Genomic DNA, 27,035 nt, shown 5'->3' with positions numbered 1-27,035 from the left:
GGAGCCTGGATATCCCTGGTGAAGAGACACACTGGGAATGCGAAACTTCATGCAAATACACACACTGACCAATGACAACAGCAACATCAAAAACCCACCAACAACAAAAGGATACTACAAAGGGATGTCCTCCTGGACGAAGGCCTTCACCTGGGGAAAGAAAACACAAATGATTAAAGGGAACGTCGGCATCCGCATTAAACGACGTGTTGGCATCAGCTGGGGGGCGGTACATGGCATATCTAGGAAGAGGACGCAAGGTTGGCAATGTCATTTTGAGTTTGGTATGAAGAGAGTCTGCCTGATTGAGAAAGTGACACCTGGCTTGGGAGTGCACTATTCCTTTTGTATCTGAATCGCCCGGCGCCCAGTTATAAAATGGAATTTCTCCCCTGTATATCAGAGTAAATGCAGCTCTTACCAAAGCATAAAGCGTCACAGCAGCCTGATGGTGGAAAATAGAGCAGCACGTTTACTCCTCACGGGACACCTAATTATGTGCTGCATGCTGGCAACTTTGCCACTTGCTGGCCAGGAATTTGAACTAATTCATCAGCATTGGAAAGCTCAGGTAATGCGAAAAGGCGCGTGCAGCCCTAGTATGACTCCGCATCCAAGCACCACCACACAGCGCTTCAAGGCCATACCAATGGCAGTAGGCGCTATATAAGTGCCATATAACATAATGGGGCAGTAGGTGGCAGGCGGTGCCAATGGATTGGCAGGAAGCTGTTAGATGCACATTGATAACAAACATTGTAAACTAACTGCTCATCATCCCAAGTGTCCAGGCATCCTTCCACCCCTAAGGCCAGAGCAGGGAGATTAGAATGCAAGTTTTACCCTCTCGCCTCCGTATCCACAAGTGCTCTTAAGTTGGGCCCATTTTTTTTGCGCTTATTGGACATGGCCTGGGAAGAAGTCCTTAGTCATTGGCCAACCCTCCACTGGATTCTACCTTTTCCATCGTTTTCATTCCAAGGCAATTGAAGACCTAAGAGCCTGGGTTTAGGCTTGTAGGACCTTCTCGGCCACTACGCTTGTTTTATTGGCTCTCTCCGAGTGACGCATGGATCACCTTCAACCAGAGAGCAATGGGTGACCATCACCCACCGTTCCCTCAAGACTCAACTGCAGCACAGACATATTTCAGGCCCTGTGCAAATGTAAAAGCTGGAATTAGGGATCTCTTCGTTGGGTTGCACAGTCTAGTGGAAGAAATCGGGTCTCTTGGCAAAGATTTTGGATGCCGATCGTTGGCACTTTTTTCTGACATTAAGCATAATCTGCTTGTACGTAATAAGGTCTCGTCTTTAAATACCTGGAGAACACGGCACAGGTATTTTGTATTTACAGTGATATAACTGAGCTTGTAACAAATCCACACAAAAATAAGCAAAGGTTGCAGCAATATGTTTTGTTATGCTAATGTGCATTTGTAAAGCGCCTTTCACCGTTGGTGTAGTCTCAACGCGCTGCGGGTTGAACGCCCTCTGGGATCGCAGTCCAGATCAGCGTAAATGGTTAGAGAAATAAATAGTGCGTTTGTGCGCTAGGTATGAGTGCAGCTAGGCTGGATTTATCATGGGGGATAGCTGCATTCTAATGCTGGTGGTGGTGTGCAGAGTATGCGAGGCAGGTAGTATGTGTACAGTTAGGCCGAATATGTCGTGGGGGTAGCTGCATTCTAATGCTGGAGGTGGTGTGCAGAGTATGCGAGGCAGGTAGTATGTGTACAGTTAGGCCGAATATGTCGTGGGGGTAGCTGCATTCTAATGAATGTGGTGCTCTGAGTAGGATATGCGGGATTGTGTGTGCAGCTAGACCGAATTGATCCTGGGGATTGCTGCATACCAGTATTCAAGGTGCTATGCAGGGCTAATCTTCACAATTCTATCTAAATGTGACGCACAGTGGCTAACTATCGTGCGCGTCAGTTCATCAGAATAGCCAACTATAGGGCCCTCTTACACAATTAGGCTAAATGCAAAATATGGCTACCTTACACAATTAGGCTAAATGCATAACGTGGCTGCTTTACACAATTAGGATAAATGCAAAATATGGCTACCTTACACAATTAGGCTAAATGCAAAATATGGCTACCTTACACAATTAGGCTAAATGCATAACATGGCTGCGTTACAGTCTTTTACTCAATACTCAGGTTATGCAAACATTTTGAGAAGATGTGGGGTGCTACCAAAATGTCTAATGCGTTTCCCCTGCTATGAAAGGGGAGATCTGTACCTGAAATTCAAACTCAACCTATGACCATCAATGGAGATCTTGGGCTCTAGGTTGAGTATAACAAAGCTCAGTAACTGAATCATTGAAACACCTTGTGAGCTATTGTCCGGCTTTCAATACTACACGACTACAGCACTTTAAGGACACAAGATGAATTTCAAAGGGGCAAGCGAAGGTTTATGAGGTAGTTTATTATATGGAAATAATGTGTCACTGATTTTAAAACTGTGTAGATTCCTTAATCAAATCTTGGTCCAATTAGCGGACTGAATGTGTACAATTGTGTTTTAATTTTTTTTTTTTCTATTGCTTGTTCTCTATGTAGGTTTTATTGTAAATGATATAAAAAGATTGTGAAAGAATTTACTGTAAAAACCATTGCACAATAAAAAATAAATTAAAAAAACGCCAGAGGGGGAAGGAGGGGCAAGGGGCGCAGGGGCACCTCTGGGGACCACATCAATGTAAACAATACAGGGCAGTACTACTGCCACGGGAGGGAGGGTGCCATCCTCTTCCTATGCAGGTCCACGGAGTACACTGGGACTCGAGATTAGGCAGCTCTCAGCTGTGAGATGTGAAAACCAGCCGAAATTCTTTACTCTTGGACAGTAAAGACTTGTTCTTCATGATAGATGCCAACGCTATCCATTCCATTCGGGAGATCCTAGGCCAGTCCAGGTTTGAACTTTGCGTTCTGGGATTTATAGTCCTCGATCCCTGTATTATACACCCTGGATTACAAGGCCCAGAATGCAGACTGAAAACCAGGACTGGACTCATGTCTCTCGCATGGAATGGATAATGTTGGCATGTATGCTTCACACTCGGCTTGATGTTGGTGAAAGATAAGATCACTACTTTTGGACTGTGTGCTGCAACATATTAGTCACAGAAAAGTATGAATATAACTGTGAATATTTGATCATTATCCACAACGTCCCGCTTTCTGATGTCTTGGAATTGAATCGGTCAATATATGGCTATCTGGGTGAACCGATAGGTTTCATATAGAGGTCTCACCAGTTTATCCTTGCAGAGGTGTAACAATTTTTCTGACTGGGAAGTTAAACTTCTCATTCACCTGAAAAAAAGATACTGGGCCTCATTACATGGAAGGCGGTAGGGGATTGCCGGCGCTGGTAAGGGCACCGGTGCCGGTAATCCCCACTGCCCTACTACGAGGTCCCTCAGCGGGTCCCGTCCTTAACGTGTGGTTAGACCACACGTTAAGGACGGGACCCGCTGAGGGACTTCAGTGCAAATAACGGTACCACAAATTGCAGTACCGTTATTTGCTCCTTCCCCATTCCCATTGAGCTCCATTCCCATTGGGGCTCAATGGGAATGGGGAATGTTTCCCAGAATGGGGACTTACCGGTCCCGCAAAGTTCGGAGTAGGCCGGTAAGTCCCTATTCCGGGAACCCGGCCTCCGACGGCGGTAAGGGGTAGCCATGGCGCTAATAGCGCCATGGCTACCGCCTTCCGTGTAATGAGGCCCACTCTATATAGTGTGGTGTGTGTGGTTGCTGGTCAGGTAGTCCACAAAATGCCAAGATGCTGCCGTGGGAGGCCAACTGTCACGTAATTTGTGGGACTGTTCCATTATGGGGGACTCTGTCCCATGCTGGACAGGTAAAGGCCCCTCCTCTGTTCATTTAGTAATCTCATACGCAGGCTCCTTTGTGAACCTGAAGACTGAGCTGCTGCCACCACCACTCTTTCAGTCTTGCTGCTAACGCTCACACACTCGGCTTCATTACAATGCTAAAGCTCTATTCCTGGGGTACCCAAGGTTATGTGACCATCACCTTCGAAGGACAAGCCATTAGCATTGCAATTAACCCGGGTTTTGGAGCATTAACAGCTATTCACAAATAGTTGAAATTACAAATGGGGCTGGCTAATGGAGAATGAGGCTGTGATGTCATCACGCTTTGTGGGCAAGTATATCACAAACTGATCTCAGTAATTTACAGTGTGACAGTGAAATGGAGAATTGGGATGAGAGCGACCCAAGGAAAGCCGCCCAATCTGTGATGCTAACCGTGAAGGTAATATATGGAGGATTCCCCAACCCCAGAGTAACCCAGAAAGTCCCAACCAGCAAGTGTGATTCACGAGCCCAGTCCCCAAACAGAATACAGAACATTGGATAGATGGAATCCAAGCGAATGCAGTCGGTGGTTTAAATGTGGATGTGAGTGTGATGAAACTAAATCTTCTCTGTGGCCCGAGACACAGAAGGAACCGCGGTTAGAAGCAGTCAGCAGTGCAGTCAGAGCAAGCAACTGACAGAGGCCCGGGGAAACCAAGACGTAGTTAGGCATCCACACCGACGAGATGACCCGATTCCAAGATGGCAGGTACCCCATTATAAGTCTTGGTCGGTGGAGTCGTTGGCTGGCAGCAAGCAATACGAACATTAGAAGGCTTCCATCGCCAGTGGGAGCGATGAATGGCCACCATCCAATCCAGGATTGAATGCACCAAGAGAGACAGGTGTCCCCAGTGAGACCCTCCCCTTTTCAATCCCAGAAATAGCCCAGATATAAAATGGGACGAGACAGGCCCACAGGGAGCAAGCAAGGAGAGAGGGAAAGCACAGAGTTGGAGGAGGGGAAGACTAGAGGAGGAGGAAGAGAGATCTAACAGTGAGAGGACAGAGGTGGAGGGGGTAGAGAGGCAGGGGCATCATTTGGGGGAATACCTGGCTAGCTGCAAACCCTGCCAGTGAGATGGAGATCACAGGGTTAGTGCCAGGGTCTCAAAGACAACACTCCACTCAGCTCCCTAAACCCTCTGTTTGCTTTGCAAGCCCGGCCCAACCCTAAACTGTCTCTTTGTCTATCATGGTGATTTCCAAGGAACCATGAAATATTTTCGATTTCAATACAAGTGTCTCACATGAAGGAGTTTGCAAATGCTTATGCAGCCAGCAAAGTGACAGAACATGAACATGCTATGCAAGAGTAGCTCAGTCCTGCGAATGTCCAGATTAAATGTTAAAGTAGTTCATGGTGTATTTACAGCACATTAAGAAATGACAAGTGTAGGCAAGAAGACTTGCTGGCACAGCCCACAGGTTATGGTGGCACCAATCACAGCTGATCAGTGTGAGGGCAGCACTTACCATAAGAAACGAGTAGACAGTTCTTCAAACCCTCACATATGGTGGGACTCTGAACACACCACAGTGGAGTAGGAAACACACCTACGTCGCTTCTTAAGTTGTGCTAATGGGATGTGTTCATGTATTAAGCCTTTTTCAGGAAAATATATATTTTGCATTTTTACCTGCACAGGCCCTCTCCTTGTCGGCCCAGCTCAAGCCATAGTAGAAGGTGAATGCTAGGCAGGGTTGGACTGGGAGATAAAATTGCCTCGGGCACCAATGAATAGGTGGCCCACAGTTGCAAATTGAAATTCATTCTTTGGTGACAGACTGTCTGAGTAGTACCCAGGGGGAGGTTTCTGATCAAATGTGATGCAAATTGTGCATTTTAAAGAATATTTATTCTGCAACACTGGACAAAACTATTAGGTGCATGGTGAAGTAACTTATCAAACTGTTCCCAGGGGCCAAAAAAGTAGCCCATTTTGACCCAAAAAATGGGCCCACGCTAGCATTTTCCTTTTTTGGTTCGGGCATTGCCCTATAGGCCAGTCTGAGCCTGATGTTCGGTGAAAGCTGCGTGGAGATGGTATTAACTAGTCATATGAGTCTGTACTGGAATCAGAAGGCAGTGTGTCTTCCCTATGTTGCCTCGGCTGGATGTGCCCCTTGCATATCAAAGCAGCACCCTGCTTAATATAGAATTGGTGACCAAAATATCCTTTTATCTGCTTTGATGCCATTTTGTTAAAGGGGAAGTTCTCTGAAAAATGTTAGTGTTTAAATATATATTGAAATAGGAACTTAAAAAAAGCTATGTAAAATAAGCAGCAAATCTGCTGCAAAGTCCTGCTTTTAAAGGACTCGTGGGCATTTTGTCGTCAGTAGAAATAGTATAATCGGTTTCTTTAATTCTGTACTCTCACTGCAGTAATGAAGCAGGAGCCTCCTACTGGGAACTAGAGCGTGTTACTGCCCCAGAGCAAAGCATGCAAACACAAGTTCAAAGCACAGGCAGTCCTATGAATGCCAATCCTAATACTGCAAACCACACTTTTTCAGAAAAATAATTATGCTGCAAAGCATTGGTTTACTGTATTAGGAGCGAATTCATAGAACTGACCATCCTGTGAACGAGACAACCATAGCCTGGAGCGTTTGCCTTCCCCTCTGGAAGGAGCATATGCGGTCCAGTGGTGACGGTCCAACCCCTTCAACCACTCCACCAGAGTTTGAATCTCCGCCTGTCTTTTTCATAGTGCATCAAATTTTGTTTTAAAAAATACAATATTTGATGCACCAGTAAAAAAGAAAGGCTGGCACTCGAACTCGGGTCTAGCGGTTGAAGGGCCCAACCCCTACCAGTTTGGGCTGAACTGCCTGTTTTGGGGTGCGACCAAGCCTGGTTTGCATATGGTCTTTCCCCTTCTGTAATGGCTTGGCAGGCAAAGAACGATGGTCTGGAGGGTTGCACAGAGCAATGCCAGAGGTTAAGATTCATTGTAAACCTTCCAGCCATCCGCTCTTGTGTTTTGCTATGGGCTTTTGTGTAGGCATGGGAAAGGCACTTTCCAGGCACAGCTGTAGTGGTAGTAACTGGCCAATGATGGTAGCAGGTGCAAAATGGTGCAAGTACCTGGGCATCTAATAGCAGTGCCTGGCAAATGCCTAATACTTATACACAAGCCAAAACGGTTGCTTTGCCAATGCTTGTTTTTAACAGGACTTCGGTGAAGGACACGCAGAGTGCTTATAAATCAAGCAGGTGAAGGCAGACGTGTTTAAGACATTTTTATTACACCAGTAGCAGGCTTACAGCTTCCATTAAGTCGTAACATCTCAGAAGACTGCTTCAAGAAATCAATGGCACGCACTTCGAGTGCAAAGTTTGATGGTAAGGCTTGAGTAAAGCCATCTCAGAGTTCCCATGAGGAGCCGTTTTGGGTGGGGAGGGCAGGAACTAGGTGGGAATGGCCCTGGGGATTAGCATGGTCATGGGCAGTCAATAGGTAAACACCTACAAGTTTTGTTCCTCCTTCATGTGCCATTTTTCCATATCTGTACTCTGATGCAATAGTTTAGGCTTATAGTGTCGTAAGCAATGCCTACTAGCCTGAACTAATGCAGTGATGTTTAAGGGATTTTTGAAAACCCATGTCATCTGATAACAACACTCCAACCTTCTCTCATTTAAATGCTTGGGGGCTTGTAAACCATTACTCTTTCCTTATGAAATATTTCAGAATCTTTCAGTCAGTGCAAGCTCATCGTGTGCTGTACCTGGGCTTCTCCCAAGCTGCCTCCCATCTCCCTTTTCGTTGCCTATTTGGCCAACAGAAAGCCACATAATTACAGAATTGAAGGCTATGTAGTTCATGCTGGGTTCACCCTCCCACGACTAGCGTGTTGGACCCCAGGGAGTTTCACAAGGGAAAACCCCTAGGCATGGGACATAACGTGTCCTCCCCTTGCCAGAACCACTGACCACCATTGGCTCCAGTCACCAACTCTCCTCGTGGACTTCTACAACAGTGCCAACTATCAACATATGTCAAATACACCCCGGTCAGTGGTTTTCTACACTGTCACTCAAAGATGGGGCCTCCCAAGTTAAACAATTTGTCCAGCACAGAACTGCCCCCTGCGGGGAAGTATGTGTCACCACAGTACAAGTAGCTGGCCACTTGACTGTAGTGATGTGACTGCTCAAGCCAGGAAGAAAATACACCTTCCCTTTAGCCCTCCAGCAAGAGCTCAGAAGGGAACATATGATGTGAAATGGCATTTATAACGCGCCCATACACAAGTGTTTCAAGGCGCGACGAGGCAAGGGAGAGGGAAACAGAGGGAAGACAGAGACAACGATCTTACTAGGCCAGGTGACATTGAGATCGCGCAAGTGCAGGGGAAGGGGAAAAGTGCAGGGGGAAGGGGTAGGGGCAGTGCAGTACATGGGATTGACAGTAAAAAATAAATAGAATAAATAAAAGCAATAAGTAAAAAAGTGTGACCAGCTGGTGGCAAGTGCAAGGGTAGGTGCAGACATCATGTGTCATGTGCTAGCAGGGATTGTAGGGATACAGAAAAACAGTCCCCAAGTGCGGGGGTTGCCAGGGAGGCAGTGCAGGTGTGCAACTGGCAGGGGAGGGGACCTAGGCCCAGATCAAAGGGCAACCAGGTGACCAGTGCAGTTTCAGATTCAGCCAGGAGTTCAGCAGGAGAAAGGAGGAGAGAAAGCAGAAGCAAAGAGGAAGGTTTTGAGGTGCTTCCGGAACCAGAGATGGGTCTCCTCAAGTTTCAGGGAGGCAGGAAGACTTTTACAAAGGGAGGCCCAAGCCGAAGAAAGAGATCTACCACCAACTTGTTGCTTGGAGAAGCGACTGACCCTGAGGGAGTTGGAGGCGGATGAGCAAAGAGCTCGAGAAGGAAGATATTTAGGAAGAGAGAGTTTAAGGTATTGAGGCCCCATGCCCTAGAAGGCCTTGTGGACAATGCAGAGGCTTTTGAACTTAATCCTTGCAGCAACTGGGAGCCAGTTCAGAGATTTCAGTCCTGAAGAGATACAATCCCTGAGCTTGAGCCCAAGGACACGTCTTGCAGTCCTGTTCTGGATGAGTTGCAGAGGGCGGAGAGTAGAAGCAGGCAGATTTAGAAAGAGGCTGTTGTAGTAGTCCAGCCTAGAGAGAACTAGAGCTCTGGAGACAGTGAGTTTCTGGGGGAAGAAGAGGAAAGGAAGAATACCTCAGAGGAGGTGCAGCTGGTAGTGTGACTTCTTAGAAACGTCACAGATGTGAGGAGAGAATGAGAGTGTGTAATCGTAGTTGACCCCGAGGTTTTTATCCTCACCGTTGGGAGCAGGAAGAGGGCTAAGAGAGGCCGGCCAGAGAGCGACAGGAAAGGAGGGAGCAGGTGTGCCGAGGAGGAGACTCTCAGTCTTACTGGCATTAAGGCAGAGATCATTGGCTGCACACCACTGCTGGATAGGAGACAGACAGTCAGAGATGAGAGACAGAGAAGAAGTGGTGGAAGGGAGTCTGAAAATGAGCTGAGTATCATCCGTATAGCACTGAAAGTTGGGGCAGAGAGTGGCAATGCAGTGGGCAAGAAGAGCCAGGTATTGTTTGAACAGCCAGGGAGAGAGGTTAGACCCCTGGGGAACACCAAAGGTGGAGATAGAGACAGGAGAGGAAGGACCCAAGTTGGACCTGGGAGGGTCGATCAGAAAGGATAGAGGTCATCCAAGCCAGTACCTGATCGGTGATACCCAGGTTATCACGGAGACGGTTGAGCAGAATGGCATGGTTGGCTGTGTCAAAGGCAGAAGAGAGATCAAGTAAGATGAGGACATGGGGTGTTGGAATCGGGGTTGGAGAGTAGGTCTTCACGGATGTTCAGGAGAGCAGTTTCTGTGCTTCTGGCAGCTCTGAAGCCAGACTGATGGTCATGGAGACAACCAACAGATTCAGCGTGAAGACTAAGCTGGGAGATGGGCAGCTTTTCCAGGAGTTTGCCCAGGAAAGGAGTGACGGAGATTGGGCGATAGCTAGCCGGGCAGGACGGGTCGGCAGAGGTTTCCTTAAGAAGAGGGTGCAGAACGGAGTGCTTCACAGGGGAAGGAAAGACTCCAGTGGCGAAGGAGTGGTTGCAGAAGTCATCCAGCGCAGGGGCCAAGGTGTCAATGAGGTCGTTGATGGTTTTGGAGGAACAGGGGGGAACTGTTTTGACGAGACTTTCATAGATCGGACTTGTCTAGAAACCTTGCCAGGGGAGCACAGGGGAAAGGCAGAGAAGGAGGGAGTAGAGGTGGCCGAGGAAGGGCCAGGGGAAGAGCTGGGAATGGAGGGGGTGGGGGAGAGGAAGAGAGAGAGAGGACAGGATGTCCTGGGTTGTAGAGATGAAATGAGAAGCCAAGGCCGTGCAGAGGGCCTGGGAGGGGACAGGAGAGGTAGAGGCTGCAGCAGGATTGGCCAGCTCCTTGCAGAATATAAATATAGAAAGACAGGAGGCACAGGCTACTACTGACTCAAACTGGGCAAAGGGGTTCGACTTCGCTCTTGCAGCAGTATGTAGCAGAGGGTCATGGGGGTCAACCAGTTGTTCACTCATGCAGAAAGACTGCATTATTTTGAAAGCTCTGTTCTGGTGTCGCCATTTTGTAAAAGCTAGTGCATCTATGTAAGTTTGTAAGTGAGTTGCTGCATGTTGCATTCAAGAGCTTTTGTTTCTATGTTACTAAGTATGTTGTTTTTCACTTTTGTGGTGCATTACATTTTTGACTATTTTTGTTATTTATACCAATAATGAATTGAGTATTTTGTTCTTTTTTCATATTAGAACTGGCCCTTTTATTTATGTATGGCTACAACTGTTCGTGTGTATGCTATCAAACCTAACAATCTGCTGCGCCTTGATTCAAAGGGCAGCAGCCATTGGCCCTCTGCATCTTAAAGTTGCAATCTTGCAATGGTCAGGTGTGTGACAATGTTGCAGTTTACTCGTGGTGTCAGTTCGAGGAAAAGGTTTCAATTCAGTTAGTGTTTTTCCTGGTTTGTGACAAATGTAAGCTTTGGCATGTATCAACACATGTTCATGCATGCCAGCATTATATTATAAGAGAACAGTTACACTTACTGATTAGTGTTTTTGCAAGATTGTGATATGTTGCTTCTATGCATTTTTACAAAGCTGCTGGGACGAGAGGGGACTGGCTGCGCATCACTATTTGGTTCTTATATAGCAGATTTTAGATGATTTATTTATTTATTTATTCATTGCTCTAAAATATTGTTACTGTTTTTCGTTGCTTTACAGATTGTTAATAATCAGTTCATTATTTGTCAGATGATATGTCTGCTATATTCATGCTGTTCTTAATCGAATAAAAACTATTTTAAAAAAGCTGCTTTTGATAACTGTCAGGAACAAAGCGGCGATGTCTATTTTAGGGGTTTGCAAAGTGTGTACACTAAGTATAAATCTGTACTGCAAACAAGGAAGTTGGAAATCTGGATCAATTGTGAAGTGGAATTATGTTCAATGGAAAATCTATGATAGCAAACATAACATTATTGGTTTAGCTCTGCAGCTGCAGAATGAGGAGCCATTCTTGTCCTGTGGGAGCTTTCTAAACACATATTGCGGTCTACATCTACAAAGCCAGACCTATTGGCTCCACGAATGCTCGATTAGTTTTGGCTCATGGTTGCACCATTGTTCTACTAAAATGGAGCCAAGGCTATTGTTTCAGATAACATAGGGGATCGGGCATGGAACTGACCATGTACACAACTCATTTGTTTGAGCCTGTCCATCACATGTTCCATGGTGTGTTATGTTATTTGGATGTATACCGCATACCACAATCATTTGCATGGTCTCCAGGTGCTCTGGCAGATCTGAAACACCTGCGGCCCACGTCACAACAGAGCACTGGCTGCAGGAGAAGAAAGGGCCTTTCAGAGTAGTGCCTCCAGGACAACACGCGCCCTCGGCTAGGAGGATTAGCATCCAGCAGAAATGCATGATGCCCTCACCCCTAACTGCCCACACTAATCCCAATGGCAAACGTAACCCAGGGCATTTTTGCTCTGGCTCGCTGTGGGCACTTGCTGCTGAGTGAATAGGGAGGGGGAGGTCACTCTGCACCAACCTTCCCCAGACAAGCCGATAGAGTAGGCAACCTGCGTGAAAGAAGTGAACCGAGTGGGTTACCATCCTGAGTTCATCAGAGAAAACCATCAGCACGCCCCCAGGTACACAATACCCATGCTTGTTGCTTTTGGCTTAACTGGGGGAGCCCAGTGCCCACCCTCCCCCTAACAACAAGAAATAAGGTATACAACACCTGTGATTGCTTTGTCTCCCTCTGAATTTCAGGAAAGAACATAACACAATACGCAGGGGCGTTCTGATAGCAATCAACATAGAACCAACTGTTGACTTATGCAGGCAGCTGGAAGACCATAGAAGGAAGTCTTGTTTCTAGGGCCCCAGCACACGTTGTGCTCCGCATGGCCTGGCACTGGAACCCCTTGCCCCAGCCCTCATCACTTAGAACATGCTCAAAGGGAGCACAGGGAAGGTACAGTGAGGAGTGGTGACCAACTGACTTGCTCTTTAGCCACATATGGCATCACGCCTAGGGTGCCACACAGGATATGCTGCCAGGTGACCTGCCCCTTCTACAAGCTTTAATAGACATATAGCCGCCCAACAGGACATCTGAAGTGCAGTGATCGCCAGTGACCAGAGCCTCAGTACTAGGCCCATGCTGAAGGTCCGAAAAGAGCACTGGGCTGGGGCAGGGACACTGCACGGGAATTACCTTTTTGACATTACCCAAACCTGTTCCCACAAACACTGCTTTAACTCTTGAAGTGACCATGGAATAATTCTGGGCATTAGGCAGCTGCTAATTAAAATCTCTTCATAAATATATGCCTACACAACATTGGCTCTGGGAGAGTCCATAAACCCCCTCTTCTTACTTGTGCCTCGTTTTCCATTCCGCGCTTTCCTGTGGGTTGGCTACGTGCGTCTCAGGGCTTAACTGGAAGCACATCCACGAGGCTGTTTATTGGTTCCGTTCTTCCTCCATTGAGTAATTCGCACTACGTCACTTCCTCCAGTGCGCAAGCACATCCAAAGAGGGCTGTGCTGCTCGGCTCACGCAACCTCAAATGATGTCCGTGCTATGGGGTGGAGCGCTCCTGCACTGGCCGGCGCATGCTATCCTCCACAACTGACACAGAGCCGCCTACTGCTATGATTCTGCTGTGGAGACTATGCCACTCCCATTGGAGCTTCTCAGTGCCTCGTGCCCACCACCTGTAAGGGCATCACTCCACCAAGCTTCAGAGAGGTGTCCCTCTGGTGAGCTTTTTTGGTATTCTGCCATTTGCCATTTCAAGCATATTTTTTTGTTCGCATTTATTTCCCTCTATTTACCTATTATTCAGGTTTGTTTGTTTGGTTTTGATTTCATCAAAGCTTTTTCTTGAGGTTTGCAGAATGGCGCGGAGGAGGCCTGCAGAGATGGTGAGTTTTTCAGCCAGCTGGGATGGAACTCTGGTATGTGATGCAGCCTATTGTGAAGGTGATGCGTGTGTGGAGGGGTCACCACCGGCTCTCTGAGAGTTGAGGTTATGGGCTGCACTGCTTCAGCCTTGGGATGGAACTATTTTCCGCATGCAGGACAGCTCGTAGCGGCGCAAGGGCAGAGATCAGGACTTTGGCAAAGAGCACTCATCGAACCTGCCCATGTGAGAAATTACCAGGGCATGGATGAGGTGAGAAAGTCTGTGGTGAGGATGAAGCTGGCACCAGGCTGTGTGGGTTTTCCTTGCCGTGGGGGTCTTAAAGGAAAGGGTGCTGCCAATGATGAAGCTGTGGTACTCAAATTGGATGAGAGTTGAAGAGAGGCCATCAAGTTTCATGGAGTCTGTCTTTGGGAGGTTCAGTTTCAGGCAGCTGCTTGGCATTCATGCTTGAACTAGTCGGAGGTTGTTTACCTGCTGGATGTTGTTGACAGGATTGACCTTTAGATAGATGCGTTTCATCAGGCCATTGCTGGGGCTTGATGTTGAAGCAGAGATTGCAGATTATTTGGGATGTGATCATTGGAAGAAGAGTGCCAAACAAAGTAGTGCAACTGTAACAAGGGGGTGTGGACGGGGCAGGTTTAAGGCCAAGTGGGTGGAACAGACAGAATGAAGACCTCCATGGTTTCTCATGATTTCCTCTCGGGTGGGACATTTATATATAACGATTAACTGCCCTTTGTGAAATAGCTATATTTTATTTATATTGCGCCCATACACAAGTGTTTCAATGCGCGACGAGGCAAGGGAGTGGTACAAGGGAGGACAAAACAATGATCTTACTAGGCCCAGTGACATTGAGAAGGTGCAAGTGCAGGGGAGAGGGAAATGGGAAAGTGCAAGCGGCAGGGGAGGAGTGGGAAGTGTTGAACACGTGATTAAAACAACCGGTAGTGCGGCTAACAAGCGGCAAGTGCAAGAATTAAGTGAATACAACGGGTGTCTAATACGTGTGCGTAAGGAGACTGTAGGGTTGCAGATACAAACCCTAGTGCAAAGGGCTCCAGGAGGCAGTGAGGGTATGCAGCTGGGTGGGTAGGTATCTGGGCCTGAATTCAGATCGCCTCTACTTGCTGACCTTAACTCCTAGTTAACACCTACCTAAAAGCCTGCTGCTTCAACAGGGCCCTGCCACGAGACAGATGCGTGCAGCCATGAATAGAATTTTGTTATTTATTAGAAAGCCCAGATCCCAAGATTGGAAGTCTGATCTCCTCTGGTCTGACAGAGTCCTAGGGATGAATAGTCTGTGGTCCTGAAGTCTTCCACAGGAGTGCATAACAATAGTTCAATTGACTAGTCACTAAGACTCTTACTATAACTGAGCACCTGTTCAGTGGCGTGAAGGGGCACATCTCAAGTAGCCGCTTGATGTTAAAATAAAATCCCATGGATACGGCATGAACCTTTATCAGCTAGGTCATATAAGCATGGAACCCGAGACAACAACTTGACAAGTTATGCCAAAATCAGGGGGAGATGGGATGTCGGGAGAGGTCATTACTTAGTGTTGGCAGGACCTCTGCCAAGTTGAAGGCATCTAGAGTCCGTCCATGCATTATGGATGTATGGTGAAACGGATTTCAGTTCGGTTGTACCTGCCATAGGCTGGCGAAATGGAGAGGCATGCTTTAATAATCGGAATGTAGAGGGTGGTTCCAAGAACTAGTGGTACTGCGCTCCCACTCACTTCGACCTCTGGATGGGATTGGGGGACATTGCAGATTTGGGGGTGGTGCTGCGATTGCTTGCCGCTCTTCTGGACAGACTTGGGTCTGTCTGAGTTATGAGGTGGATCCTTAGAGAACAGTTGTAGAACCCCTTGCAGGGGATAAGGATGTTAAGAGCTACGTCGTCAAAGGCAACAGGCAGTTCCTGCTCCCCACTATTGGAATTCTTCACCCCCAGAAGTCAAAAGCCAGGCCCCTCTTCAGGCACCCGAGACTGCTCTCAAAACACTCCCACCCATCGAAGCGGCGCTGGAGACCCTCGGTGGAATCAGGCCTATGCTTTGCAAAACTCAATCGCTTTTAGGCACTTCAGGCCCAGCCTGCGCGCAGATTTGAAGGGGGTGCTAAAAAGCTTCTGAACACTCCATTTCCCACTTCTCTCTCTCTCTCTCTCTCTCTCTCTCTCTCTCTCTCTCTCTCTCTCTCTCTCTCTCTCTCTCTCTCTGTCTCTCTGTCTCTCTGTCTCTCTCTGTCTCTCTCTCTCTCTCTCTCTGTCTCTCTCTCTGTCTCTCTCTGTCTCTCTACAGCGCATAATGGTAATAATACCGTAATGCGACCAGCGACTACAAGAGCAAATACACCGCATGGAATGCAATGTAACAGGAGTCAGTGTGCACATAAATGGTACTGGAGAGGGCAAGTTAAGTGCAGTGAGAAATGGATAAATGGGCGGTGTAAGGGGGGAGAGACAAAGAAAAACAAGCGGGTGGAGGGGCGCAGAATGAGAGCAGGAGGAGAGAGACGGGGAAGGGAAGACGACAGGAAGAGGAGGGAGGAAAGACTGTAAGAGAGGGTGAAAAAGGGGGGGGTGTGAAAGAGAGAAAGAGGGAGACTAGCTTTGGAACGGGACGTGCCTCCAGTCAGAGTTCTGCATTTAGAGAGAGAATACATGGATGTAATTTTAAGGGGGCAGAGGTCATTGCCCCCTCAACTTTTGGAGGATTGCATTTGCATGTTAAAAATGCACTAATTAATCGATAGCCATCCTGCTAAGAGCCCCCTCCCTCCTGGAGCCCACCCCATGGCAGTCAGCAACTTTGTCTCAGGGTGGCCGCGAGACGAGATGAAATAAAACACTTGCTAAAACACTTTCTCCTGCTGCTGGGTGAGCCAGTGTGGGCATTCACATCTAACATTCTCAACGTATAGGTTTTATTTACGTGATTGTTAAAGGAACTACTCTCAGCCCATTCATCATAATCACCTAAACTGCCCTTGTTTTCAACCACGCTTCCTTGAGTTGTTACCATACTTGCACGTGCGTGGCGCTTCTTCTTGCTGATACAACTGATCCATCAGCTGCGATTATTGGATAGCGAGGCTTGAGCCTCATTACTCCATCTTCTCGGGATGAGTATGTAGTCGTGGGTTAGGGTTCTTCATGTTCTGTGGTTTCACAGGGTCTTTGCCAGGTTGGGTAGCAGTCAAAAGTGTTTGCAGTGGTGGCAGTGAGTCTTCTGATCAGAGGGTTTTGGTTTGGATCCAGTCCTTGGCAGAAGTTCTTACTCAGCTTCGCTAGATGTTTGTCCAACATCTCGATGTCCAGGTCTCTGTGAAGGTCTGCTACCCTTGTGAAGATTATTATTATTGTTATTAATTGGCGCTCTAGACGATATCCGCAGGGCCTTGTTCTGGACTATCTCAAGACTCTTCCGGTGTCGCTCATGGCAGGTCATCCCTGCTGGGGAGGCATACGTCAGGGTAGGTCTGATGATCGCCTTGTAGCAGAGGTCGAAGTGGGCGGGAGCAGTCGCGAACGGTGCTCCTATACTTTTTTTTTTTAAAGTTTCACTGTTCCTATACTTTTATTTTAAAAAAGAAACAGTTATGGAATGGTTTCGTTTTAAAATAAAAGTGTAGGAAGAAGTTGAAGCTTGCACTTCAGTGCACTGCACTGAACATTCCCTTAAATAGCAGATGTGTTTGTTTGGGAGTTTGGATTGTGTGTGGGAGGGGGGGCGCAGCAATGGGGTGTGTGGAAAGCGGGGGCAGGCCTGCAGGGACCATAGTTCCACTACTTCTTTTCGTACACTTCGACCACTGCCTTGTAGACGTTGATCTTTGTCCAGAGGGGCATGGACTTGGTTTTCAGGAGCGGGTACAGCGCTGCCATCTTACCTGTTGCCTTCTGCTAAGTATTATCGATATGGCTTCCCCAGTTGATTTTGCTGTCCAGGGTCACACTGAGGTAGTGGCTGCTGCTCTCCTATTTGATGGTCTCCCTGTCGAGACTGATGTGCAGGTGCTCCTTGATCTTCTTTCTGATGAACAGCATTGTAATTGTCTTGCTGGTGTTGAGTTCTATCCGCCAGTCGTTGTACCACGTCAAGATGGTATCCAATGAAGCTTGCAAGTTCTTCACCACTTCCTTTCCACTGAATTACTGGGAGACTGACTGCAACTATGTCTGCATACTTGCCAGGTTGGTCTTGTGGAGGTTTGTCGGGATGTTGTTGGTGAAGAGGTTGAACAGAAAGGATCTGAGGTTCGATCCTTTCGGCACGCCTGCTCAGATAGGATGTACACGTGAACTCCTTTCAGGGTTTTAGGTGGGGTAAGAAATTGAGGGAGGGGCCTCATTTAGGGGCGTGGCTTGCAGGATGGGTGTGGCCTAAACAAGTACTCAAATCATAGAAAGGTACGCAATCAAATATATAAATGCATGTAAGCATTTATATATGTGTATGCGTACCTTACTATGGTTTGTGTACTATGCAAGCCATCTTTTATAAACATTGAAATATGTTCCATATTTGTATGTTTATAAAAGATGGATTGAAAAGTACACAAATCATAGTAAGGTACGCACACAAATATATAACATGTATACATTTGTGTTCAAACCTTATGGTTTACGTACTTTTCAAGTCATCTTTTTAAACATTTCTAAAGTATACAAATCAATCCATCTTTTATGAAGCTTTGATGACGGACAAAGCCCGAGGCACCTTTGCCCGTCGGCAAAGCTTTATAAAAGATGGCTTGAATGATGTACGTTTCAAGCCATCTTTTCAAGTCCCCATGTACGCCAGGGCCAAAGATGCCTCGGTAACCCGGGGGGTGGAGGGGAACAAAAGGACAGTAACTTCCTCTGGGTCACCAGAGGAATTTACAATGACTGACAAAAGTGCCAGCCAGCCACAGCGTTGCTGTGACTGGCTAGCAATTCTGTCAGCTTGCCTGACTTAATGGCGGGCGCATCTCCCGTTGCGGCTGCAGCCGCAGCAGGATAACGTGCTGCGCCAATGTTGTGGTGGCCAGCCCCGCTTTTTGGAGACTGCCGGGGGCCGGCCCTGGCTGGCCCCGTCCTACTTAAATCACAGACTCCTTTATATCGTGAATGTGATTTGCAGGGGATTGTTCCCAAATGGCCTTCATTTCTTTGGGCCATCATAAACACACAACACAAGCCCTGGATCGCCAAGGATAAGTGCCTTAAGTGGGAGGCAGATCCGACAGGGGGCTGGGGGGCTAGTTAGGTGATGTGACCTAAGTACAGGTGGATGTAGTTAGGCCACGCCCCCCACACCTATGGGATATGGGGCATGGTAATTGCTACGCCAGACAATGGGAGCCACGCAGGAGATCTGCGGTGCAGTGGTATCATACCTTTGTTGCTCCAAGCCCCAATAGCAGGATGCTTGTGTGTGTGGGGGGGGAGGGGAAGAGTCGGAGTCTGTGATTAAGAAGCAAAAGGAGAGGCCAGGTGCACCAAAGGTATGATACCAGTGCACCAGAGCTCTCCTTTTGTTTCTTAACAAGAGGAACTAACCCCCCTGCAGGAAGCCATTTCAATCAAGGAGTTGTGTTGATAAAGGGCTGCCTGCCGGGGTCCCTTTAATCATTCTGGTCCCTGAGTAAAAGGGCTGCCTGCTCTGGGTTAGCTTCCCTCAATAAGAAACAGAAGGAGGGCTGGGGCATCTGGCTTCTCCTTTTGTTACTTAGTGAGGAGCCAACACCTAGCAGGCAGCCCTTTCATCAAGGTGCTGCATGGTAAAAGGGCTGTCTGCAGGTGCCAGCGCTTCTGATTACAAAAAAGGGAGAGGCATCAGCAAATGAGACTCCTTTTTCTAATCGGAAGTGCTGACACCTGCAGGCAATCATTTACCCATGCTGTGATTTGGTTAAACGGGCTGCCTGAAGGGTTGGCATACCTGGGGCTATTTGGGGGTGAGCCCGGCAGGGCCCCAGCTTGTGAACCCATTTTGGAGACCACTAAGTCTCTGCCCCTGCCCACTTAAAGACCTGCCAAGGACAAAGCCACATTACTTACAAAATGTTGCAACAAGAAATGGGCAATACTGCTCAGAAAACTATATATTGCCAGGCATGTAAGCATAATTAAAATAAGGATAGCTAGGTACTAAACAGAGAATACCATTGCTAATGTCATGGTGCTCCCTGGATTGAAAATGAGCTCTGACAAGGGGATACTCCATTTAAATGAGTGTGTGTTGGAAACATTGATGCGGTAGAAATCACTATGTGAACTTGATATTGATGTGTTTCTTTAGTTAGTTTCCATAGGGGCTAGATGGATATACAACTCATTTTTCTGCCTTCATGTACACCCATTTTGGATATTTTGATGCATGTTTGAAAACTACACGCTTTTCATTTTTTGTTGCAATCGTAAAATCACTATGTGGTTGCTAAGAAAAAGGATCTAAACATTACCGTTGGACAAAAAGAAATCTACAAGATGGTGAAATTAGATTAGTATGAGAGAACAAATTGACAATGCAATACAACAACTGATATAGAATGCATAGAGGCTCTATGGCCTCAGTCCGATGGCAATCTATGTTCTTGGCTCTGAAGGAGAATGAAATGCAAAGATTTTGGCACATCTACAGAAAATCGAATTCAGATATGCTTGGCATTTGGGAGTTTAACCCGATCTCTAATACTGTATGGAGAGTCATATTACGATCTCTCTATTACCGTGAACAAATTATTGAAGAAAGATATTCAATATCTGGATATAAGGAATATTTCAAATTTAATGAGGCGTACATCAATACATCAAAAAAATCATATAAAGGCCTCTAGAGCACCTGGCAGAGTCGAGCCAAATCCCCAAATCTCAGAGGGCATCTGTGCCGATTCCTGTGTATAAAAAAGGCCCAAGAGATTCTACGCCAAACTATAGAATTTTAGTGATGATAGATGCAAATGCCAAAATCTTTAGCAAACTTCCGCTGACCTACATTAATGTGTGGATAGATGGTAAAATGTTTTTAGTAATCAACTATCTGGACTCCTAAAGGGTTATAGGACCTTATCTAACATCTGGGTTTTATTACATTCTATCCATAGTACTCCATTATCAAAAACTAACGCAGTTTATGTTTGTCATATTGATTTTAGTAAGGCTTTTGATATGGTGGACCGACAGATCCTCTGGGGAAAAATGGAGAAAGGCGCTCTATGACCTCAAATTGTATTCTTTGCAAAATCCTTATATGCCGACAATACTGTGCAGATTAAAGTGGACCAAGAAGGCATAGTCATTGACCAGTGAACGTTGGTCTAAAACAAAGCTGCACATTGGGCCCAAATGTTTTAATATATATATATATATCTTGGATCTTGAAGGGGCTCTTAAGAACTGCAATAACCATCCCCCTCACATTGGAAACCACCCTATTGCCTGGCTTTCTTACGCAGATGACATTGCAATTGTTGATCAGACTATGTTAGGATTACTACACAGCTTGAATGCCTTGGAAAGATACTCCAAACAACATGGATGGATTGCTAATCTATCTAAAACAAAAGTTATGATGATCAAACTAAAGCGTACAACTATAAAAAGATATAGATGGTCTATTCAAAATGTTATCTTGGCAGAAGTCTCACGCTATCTATATCTTGGAATGCTAATTACTAATAACTTAGATAAGGGAGCACTCTCTAAGGCTGTAGTAGGTAAAAACCATTGCTGCGTTCACAGCAATTAGCTCCTTTATATCAGAATCTGGTGGCTTCTCGGTAGAGGGACTATTGATATTATATCATATCTGGTGATCCCAGGCGTACTTTATGGCCTTAACGTATTCTCGGCCAAGGAAACTGCCTGTCTAAAACTACTAGAGAGGAAGCTATGGAGGGTGGCCACAGGTCTCCCACAGTGTGTGTCAGTTTAGGGGATCTGTTTTTAATTGGGAATTGTCTCGCTCCCTACTCGCAAAAGGATAGCAGCTTGCAATTCTTACCTCAAACTGATGCTAAGCCAAGGAAATCCCAATTCTGTCTATTCATATTTCCTAGACCAAGATGGCAGACTGATTATACACCCAGCTCTGAAGACAGGGCATAGTGACAATGAAGCATTTTTGAAAGCATAGGATGCACATGTCTGCCAGATGATAATCTGGCTACTAAATTTGTGGAAATAAAACAAAAGGCAATGGCTTGGGATCGTGACACACAGGCTACTTACTTAGCAGGGAAATCAAATTATGTGACAGACTCTATGCAGGCGTTTCCTACAGATTCTGCATGTATGCATATTGTTAACTTGCAAAATACTAAAGTAAGACAATGTTTTCTGCGATTAAGGCTGAACCAGCTACCAACGCTGGCTAATAGGGGTGTGTGGCTTAAAATACCAATCAATGATTGTGTATGCAGAGTATGTGGAAATGAGTTAGAGACTGCTAGACACATTTGTACTGATTGTAATGTCCTAACATCCCTATGTGAAAAAGGTTACATGAAATTGGCACATGATATACATTTTATGCACATTAACACATTCTGGTCCCTAATATACAAAGGAAGAAATACAGTTATGAACTTCACTGTTTATTATATATGGCAAGAAATCATGAAATTATTGACTTGAAGAAGGAACCCTATATATCACCTGTATATTATTCTCTCAGCGAGCAGGTTGATCAAATGGGCAGTCATATGAAATGCAAGCTTTAATCCTCAGTCTATATCATGTTACCTTTAACTTATCCATTGATTATTTATTGCTGGCCTAAAAACTATCCATGTAATGTCCTTCTAATGTATGTGTGTATTGAATATCTAGTTTACTTAGTGTTGAAGGTTATAATTAACCATGTGACACTTTAATAACAAGAAAAATAATCACTATGTGGTGGGTTGCCTTATTAATAGGAGTGTGTGCCATGTAAACAGTGCACTGATATCGAACCTAGTTTTACATGTGCTTCCCTGAATGGATCACAATATTTACCACTTATCTGGCATCTCACCCCTGGAATCAACATGGCATGCTCCATAAACAGATGTTAACAACATTAGAGGGCAGAGCTTCTCAAGCTGGTCTCTGCATTTCTGGATGTCCCTTTCCTTGCATGACAATGTCCTTCCATCTCTTAAAACAGTGCCGCATTTAAACGCGCTTATCGTTATCCATGAGCAACAAAGGCCACCCATGGACAAAACTGCTGAACAACGTGTTGTACAGATCCAATTAACCCCTGGGCATGGATGTCTCTCACAGGTGATCCATACCAGGCTGGGCACCCTGGGCAGGTTTACCTGTCGCGTTTAGGGCTCAATAGGACTAGAACATTGAGGTTTCAGCATATGAAATCTACTTGAAACGCGAGCATACAACCGTATGGTGACAGTGACCCAAGCAAACATGCACGCTAAGTTAGGGTCACGTGTGTACCCTGCCCCTGTCATTGGAGTGGCCGTGTAGTGCTTTGGCTTTTTCTGCCAGTGCTTCATGCCGCAGCCCCGAATTTCAGTAGACTATGGTCCAGGATCGCGGCAGGGACGTCATTTCACCAAAATGCCAGGGTTAGCGGAAGTGACATCACACAACCCTTGACCCCTGATGACATCATAGGAAGTGATGTAATTTGACCCCACCCCAAAGTGATATCGCAGGAAGCGATGGAACACGACCTTTCACCCGTTGACAAAACAGGAAGTGGCATCACGCAGCATTGTACACTACGAAAAATATAGTTACCATATCACTATAATGTGATGTACATTTCATACAAGAATGGATCACCATATGTATCATTAACATCAGTGTGTATAGGCCCATATTATCAAACTCCTGTGAATGCAAGCAGACTTCCAAGGCCAAATGATAATGATGTGTTATTATAAAGCACTTACGCTTAAGCACTTCATGTACAACAAATGTACATACAATATCACCCAACCTGTGTTGATACTCATTTATCGACCTCAGAAGGATGAAAGGCTGAGCGGAGGCATTTAAGAACAGACTAAATCGGTGACTCACCCCCTGAAGTGTGCCTGAAATAAACCTTTAATGAGTCTAGCAATTATTGTATAGAATTCCAGAAAGACACATTATTTGGTATTCCTATTCTTTCTTATTTAGGGTTAGTGCTGAAAGTGTTGTGGCACTCCTGTTCTTATTTTTCGTTTAAGGGACCTGAACAAGAAAGCCAGCCACTCCAGAAGTAAAGAGCCACATGGTGCTGGCCACAGCCCAGGAGCTTGCAATACCAAAAAAAAACAAAAAAAAAGGTTTTTTTTTAATTAGAGGTCGCAAAGGGGACCTAAGTGGTTGCAGTTGCGACCTCTGGTGACTCCTAAATGACGCCCCTGGATCACGGTCTTTGGTCATGTAAACCCAGTGGTATTTCTGACCTCTTCCACCTCTCAAAATCGTGTCCTTGTATGCTCAAGACCAGGATGAGGGCAGTGCTGGAAATTGACAAAATGTTCTGTGGGGACTCTATCCCCTCCCCCTCCTTCACACGCAGGGAGGTGCTAGCGGCGGTGGAGGGGGGTAGATAGGGACAAGCAGGTAGTTGGTTGGTGGATTGTCAGTGGTGTGGGCAGGATGGGGGGGCAGAGCTGGGTGTCAACTAATGTATGTGCCCTGAATATAGGATGCTGGCTGCTTTGCATATAAAGGACGCTAACTGTTTTGCATAAAAAAGTGCATTTTGGGAACATAGGAATGACCACCAATTTATCTAACATGTCAGTGATAGTAATTCAAATGTGCGTTCTTTCTGAGCAAGCAGTGTACACTGGGTATGGTGTTAATTTTAGGTGTCAGAATAATCACCCTGACAGTAAAATGTAGTTGCAATACGACTGTATGCACAGCATGGAAGGGGATCGTTCTGCAGTTGGAGAGAGTATGTATAGCACTGAAGGGGATGTTTCTTCTGCAACCTGAGTGGGTTTGCGCAGCACAGAATGGGTGTTTTACTACAATAGAAAAGATATGCGCAGCACTGAAGGGGGTGTGTGTGCAATCCAAGAGGGTTTACACGGCATGGAAGGAGTGTTTTACTTCAACAGAGAGGTTATGCACAGCACGGAGGGGGATATTACATTAGATTGGGGGTCATTTGGTAAAAAATGCAAATTGCATGTAGGGGACAAGCAACATTTGCCCTGGGTCCCCTGGATGCAATTTTCAGCTTTTGCTAGACGGAGTGCCAAAGCAAAAAGCACAAGAAGACAAAGCTGCATTTACTCTTTACTTTTACTCTCCCTTTTGCAAAAAAGAAAGGTCAGCCTTCACGTTACGCCTTGCAGGTGGCCTTTACTAATGGATTGCTATGGATTAACAGCGGCTCATTAGCAAGTGTTAATGTGGATTCCATAGGAATCGATTCATTTTAATCCTGCATGAAAATCTCGTGCATGTGTAAAACGCAGTGCTCTTCAAAGGAGGAGGAGAAAAGCAGAGCGGAGATGCAAGCTCTGCTTTCTGACCCGTCTCTGCCTTGGGAGAGGACGGAAATGAGCTAGAGTGCTAAAGCAAGACAAACACATCACACCTTGCATTTACACCTGGTTTTACCGCTCCACCCACTTTAAAATGACCCCCATTGTGTACTAACTTACAATTCTCTAAACCTGCTTTGCAAACACAACCCATCACACACCTTAAGGACACAACTGCTTCCTCTTTTGCAGAACTATGGTCGGCCTAACAGGACTGATATGCACCCCTGCTGCGAAAGGGCATTCTTAGCCCACTGCATCCCTCTCCCCTTAGACTTGTAGCATCTATTTACCGCTTTCCCATTCACTTATCATCCTCTTGCTTATTTCCTTTCTTCCACAAGACTAAGGTATGGACACACCTGGGGGGGGGGGGCGTAGTACACCATCCCACAGACAAGCCTAGGTTCTCTGAATCTACTAGCTGGTGATTAGGCATAGTCGAAAAGCTGTTTAACATAAATCAAATCTGCAGTCAGAGGGAGCATGCATAGAATGAATGTGAGACAATTTCAATACTGCAGAATATCCACAGAACTGAAGTGAGGTTACTGCAATCCGAGAGAGTATTTATTTATAGCACAGAAGGGGAGGTTCCTGGAGTCATGAGGAGGGAGGGGGCCCGGGCACTGCATCGGAGGGACATTTACTGCAATGTCAGAGCGAATGTACAGTGTTGATGTAACTGCAGTCGGGATCAAAAGCACAGCACTGAAGGGGATGTTACTGCAATCCCAGAGAATATGCACAACACTGAAGGGATTATTACTGCAATCCCAGAGAATATGTACAGCACAGAAGGGAATGTTACTGCAATCCCAGATAATATGCACAGCACTGAAGGGAATGTTACTGCAATCCCAGATAATAGGGACAGCACTGAAGGGAATGTTACTGCAATCTCAGAGAATATGCACAGCACTGAAGGGAAAGTTACTGTAATCCCAGATAATATGTACAGCACTGAAGGGAATGTTACTGCAATCCTAGATAATATGTACAGCACTGAACAGCACTGAAGGGAATGTTACTACAATCCCAGATAATATGTACAGCACTGAAGTGAATGTTACTGCAGTCCGAGAAAGTATATATTTATAGCACAGATGGTGATATTACTGGAGTTATGAGGAGGGAGGGGGCCGAGCACTGCATCAGAGGGACATTTACTGCAATGTCAGAGCGAATGTACAGTGTTGCTGTTACTGCAGTCGAGATCACATGCACAACACTGAAGGGGATATTACTACAATCCCAGATAATATGCACAGCACTGAAGGGAATGTTACTGCAATACCAAAGAATATGCATAGCACTGAAGGGAATGTTACTGCAATCCCAGAGTATATGCACATCACTGAAAAGAATGCTACTGCAATCCCAGATAATATGCACAGCACTGAAGGGAATGTTAAAGCAATCACAGATAATATGGACAGCACTGAAGGGAATGTTAGTTACTGCAATCCCAGATAATATGCACAGCACAGAAGGGAACGTTACTGCAATCCCAGAGAATATGCACAGCACTGAAGGGAATGGTACTGCAATCCTCACTGACAGCATTGCAATATGCACAGCACTGATGGGAATGGTACTGCAATCCCAGATAATATGCACAGCACTGAAGGGAATGGTACTGCAATCCCAGATAAAATGCACAGCACTGAAGGGAATGTTACTGCAATCCCAGATAATATGCACAGCACAGAAGGGAACGTTCCTGCAATCCCAGAGAATATGCACAGCACTGAAGGGGATGTTACTGCAATCCCAGATAATATGCACAGCACTTAGGGGAATGGTACTGCAATCCCAGATAATATGCACAGCACTGAAGGGAATGGTACTGCAATCCACACTGACAGTATTGTAATATGCACAGCACTGAAGGGAATGGTACTGCAATCCCAGATAATATGCACAGCACTGAAGGGAATGGTACTGCAATCCGCACTGACAGTATTGAAATATGCACAGCACTGAAGGGAATGGTACTGCAATCCCAGATAATATACACAGCACTGAAGGGAATGTTACTTCAATCCGCCCTGACAGTGTTGCAATCTGGAAGAGAACACAAAAGGGGAAAGGGGTGTTACTGGAGACAGGGAGAGAGT

The 27,035-nt window shown here is 46.0% G+C and overlaps 1 protein-coding gene across 1 annotated transcript in view; it reads right to left on the bottom strand.

Moving 5' to 3' along the window:
- Positions 1-27,035, bottom strand: part of SELENOM (selenoprotein M) — a 66,800-nt gene that overhangs the window by 19,271 nt on the left and 20,494 nt on the right. Inside the window, exon 3 of the mRNA XM_069619343.1 lies at positions 116-150. Coding sequence (XP_069475444.1) covers positions 116-150 — 35 coding nt within the window. The remainder of the gene's footprint in view (positions 1-115; positions 151-27,035) is intronic.

This window comes from Ambystoma mexicanum, chromosome 10 (assembly GCF_040938575.1).
Source record: "Ambystoma mexicanum isolate Mex_15411 chromosome 10, UKY_AmexF1_1, whole genome shotgun sequence".
Taxonomy (NCBI): Eukaryota; Metazoa; Chordata; class Amphibia; order Caudata; family Ambystomatidae; genus Ambystoma; species Ambystoma mexicanum.
The sequence above is the reverse complement of the archived record's forward strand: the minus strand, read 5'-3'. Positions and strand labels throughout refer to the sequence as shown.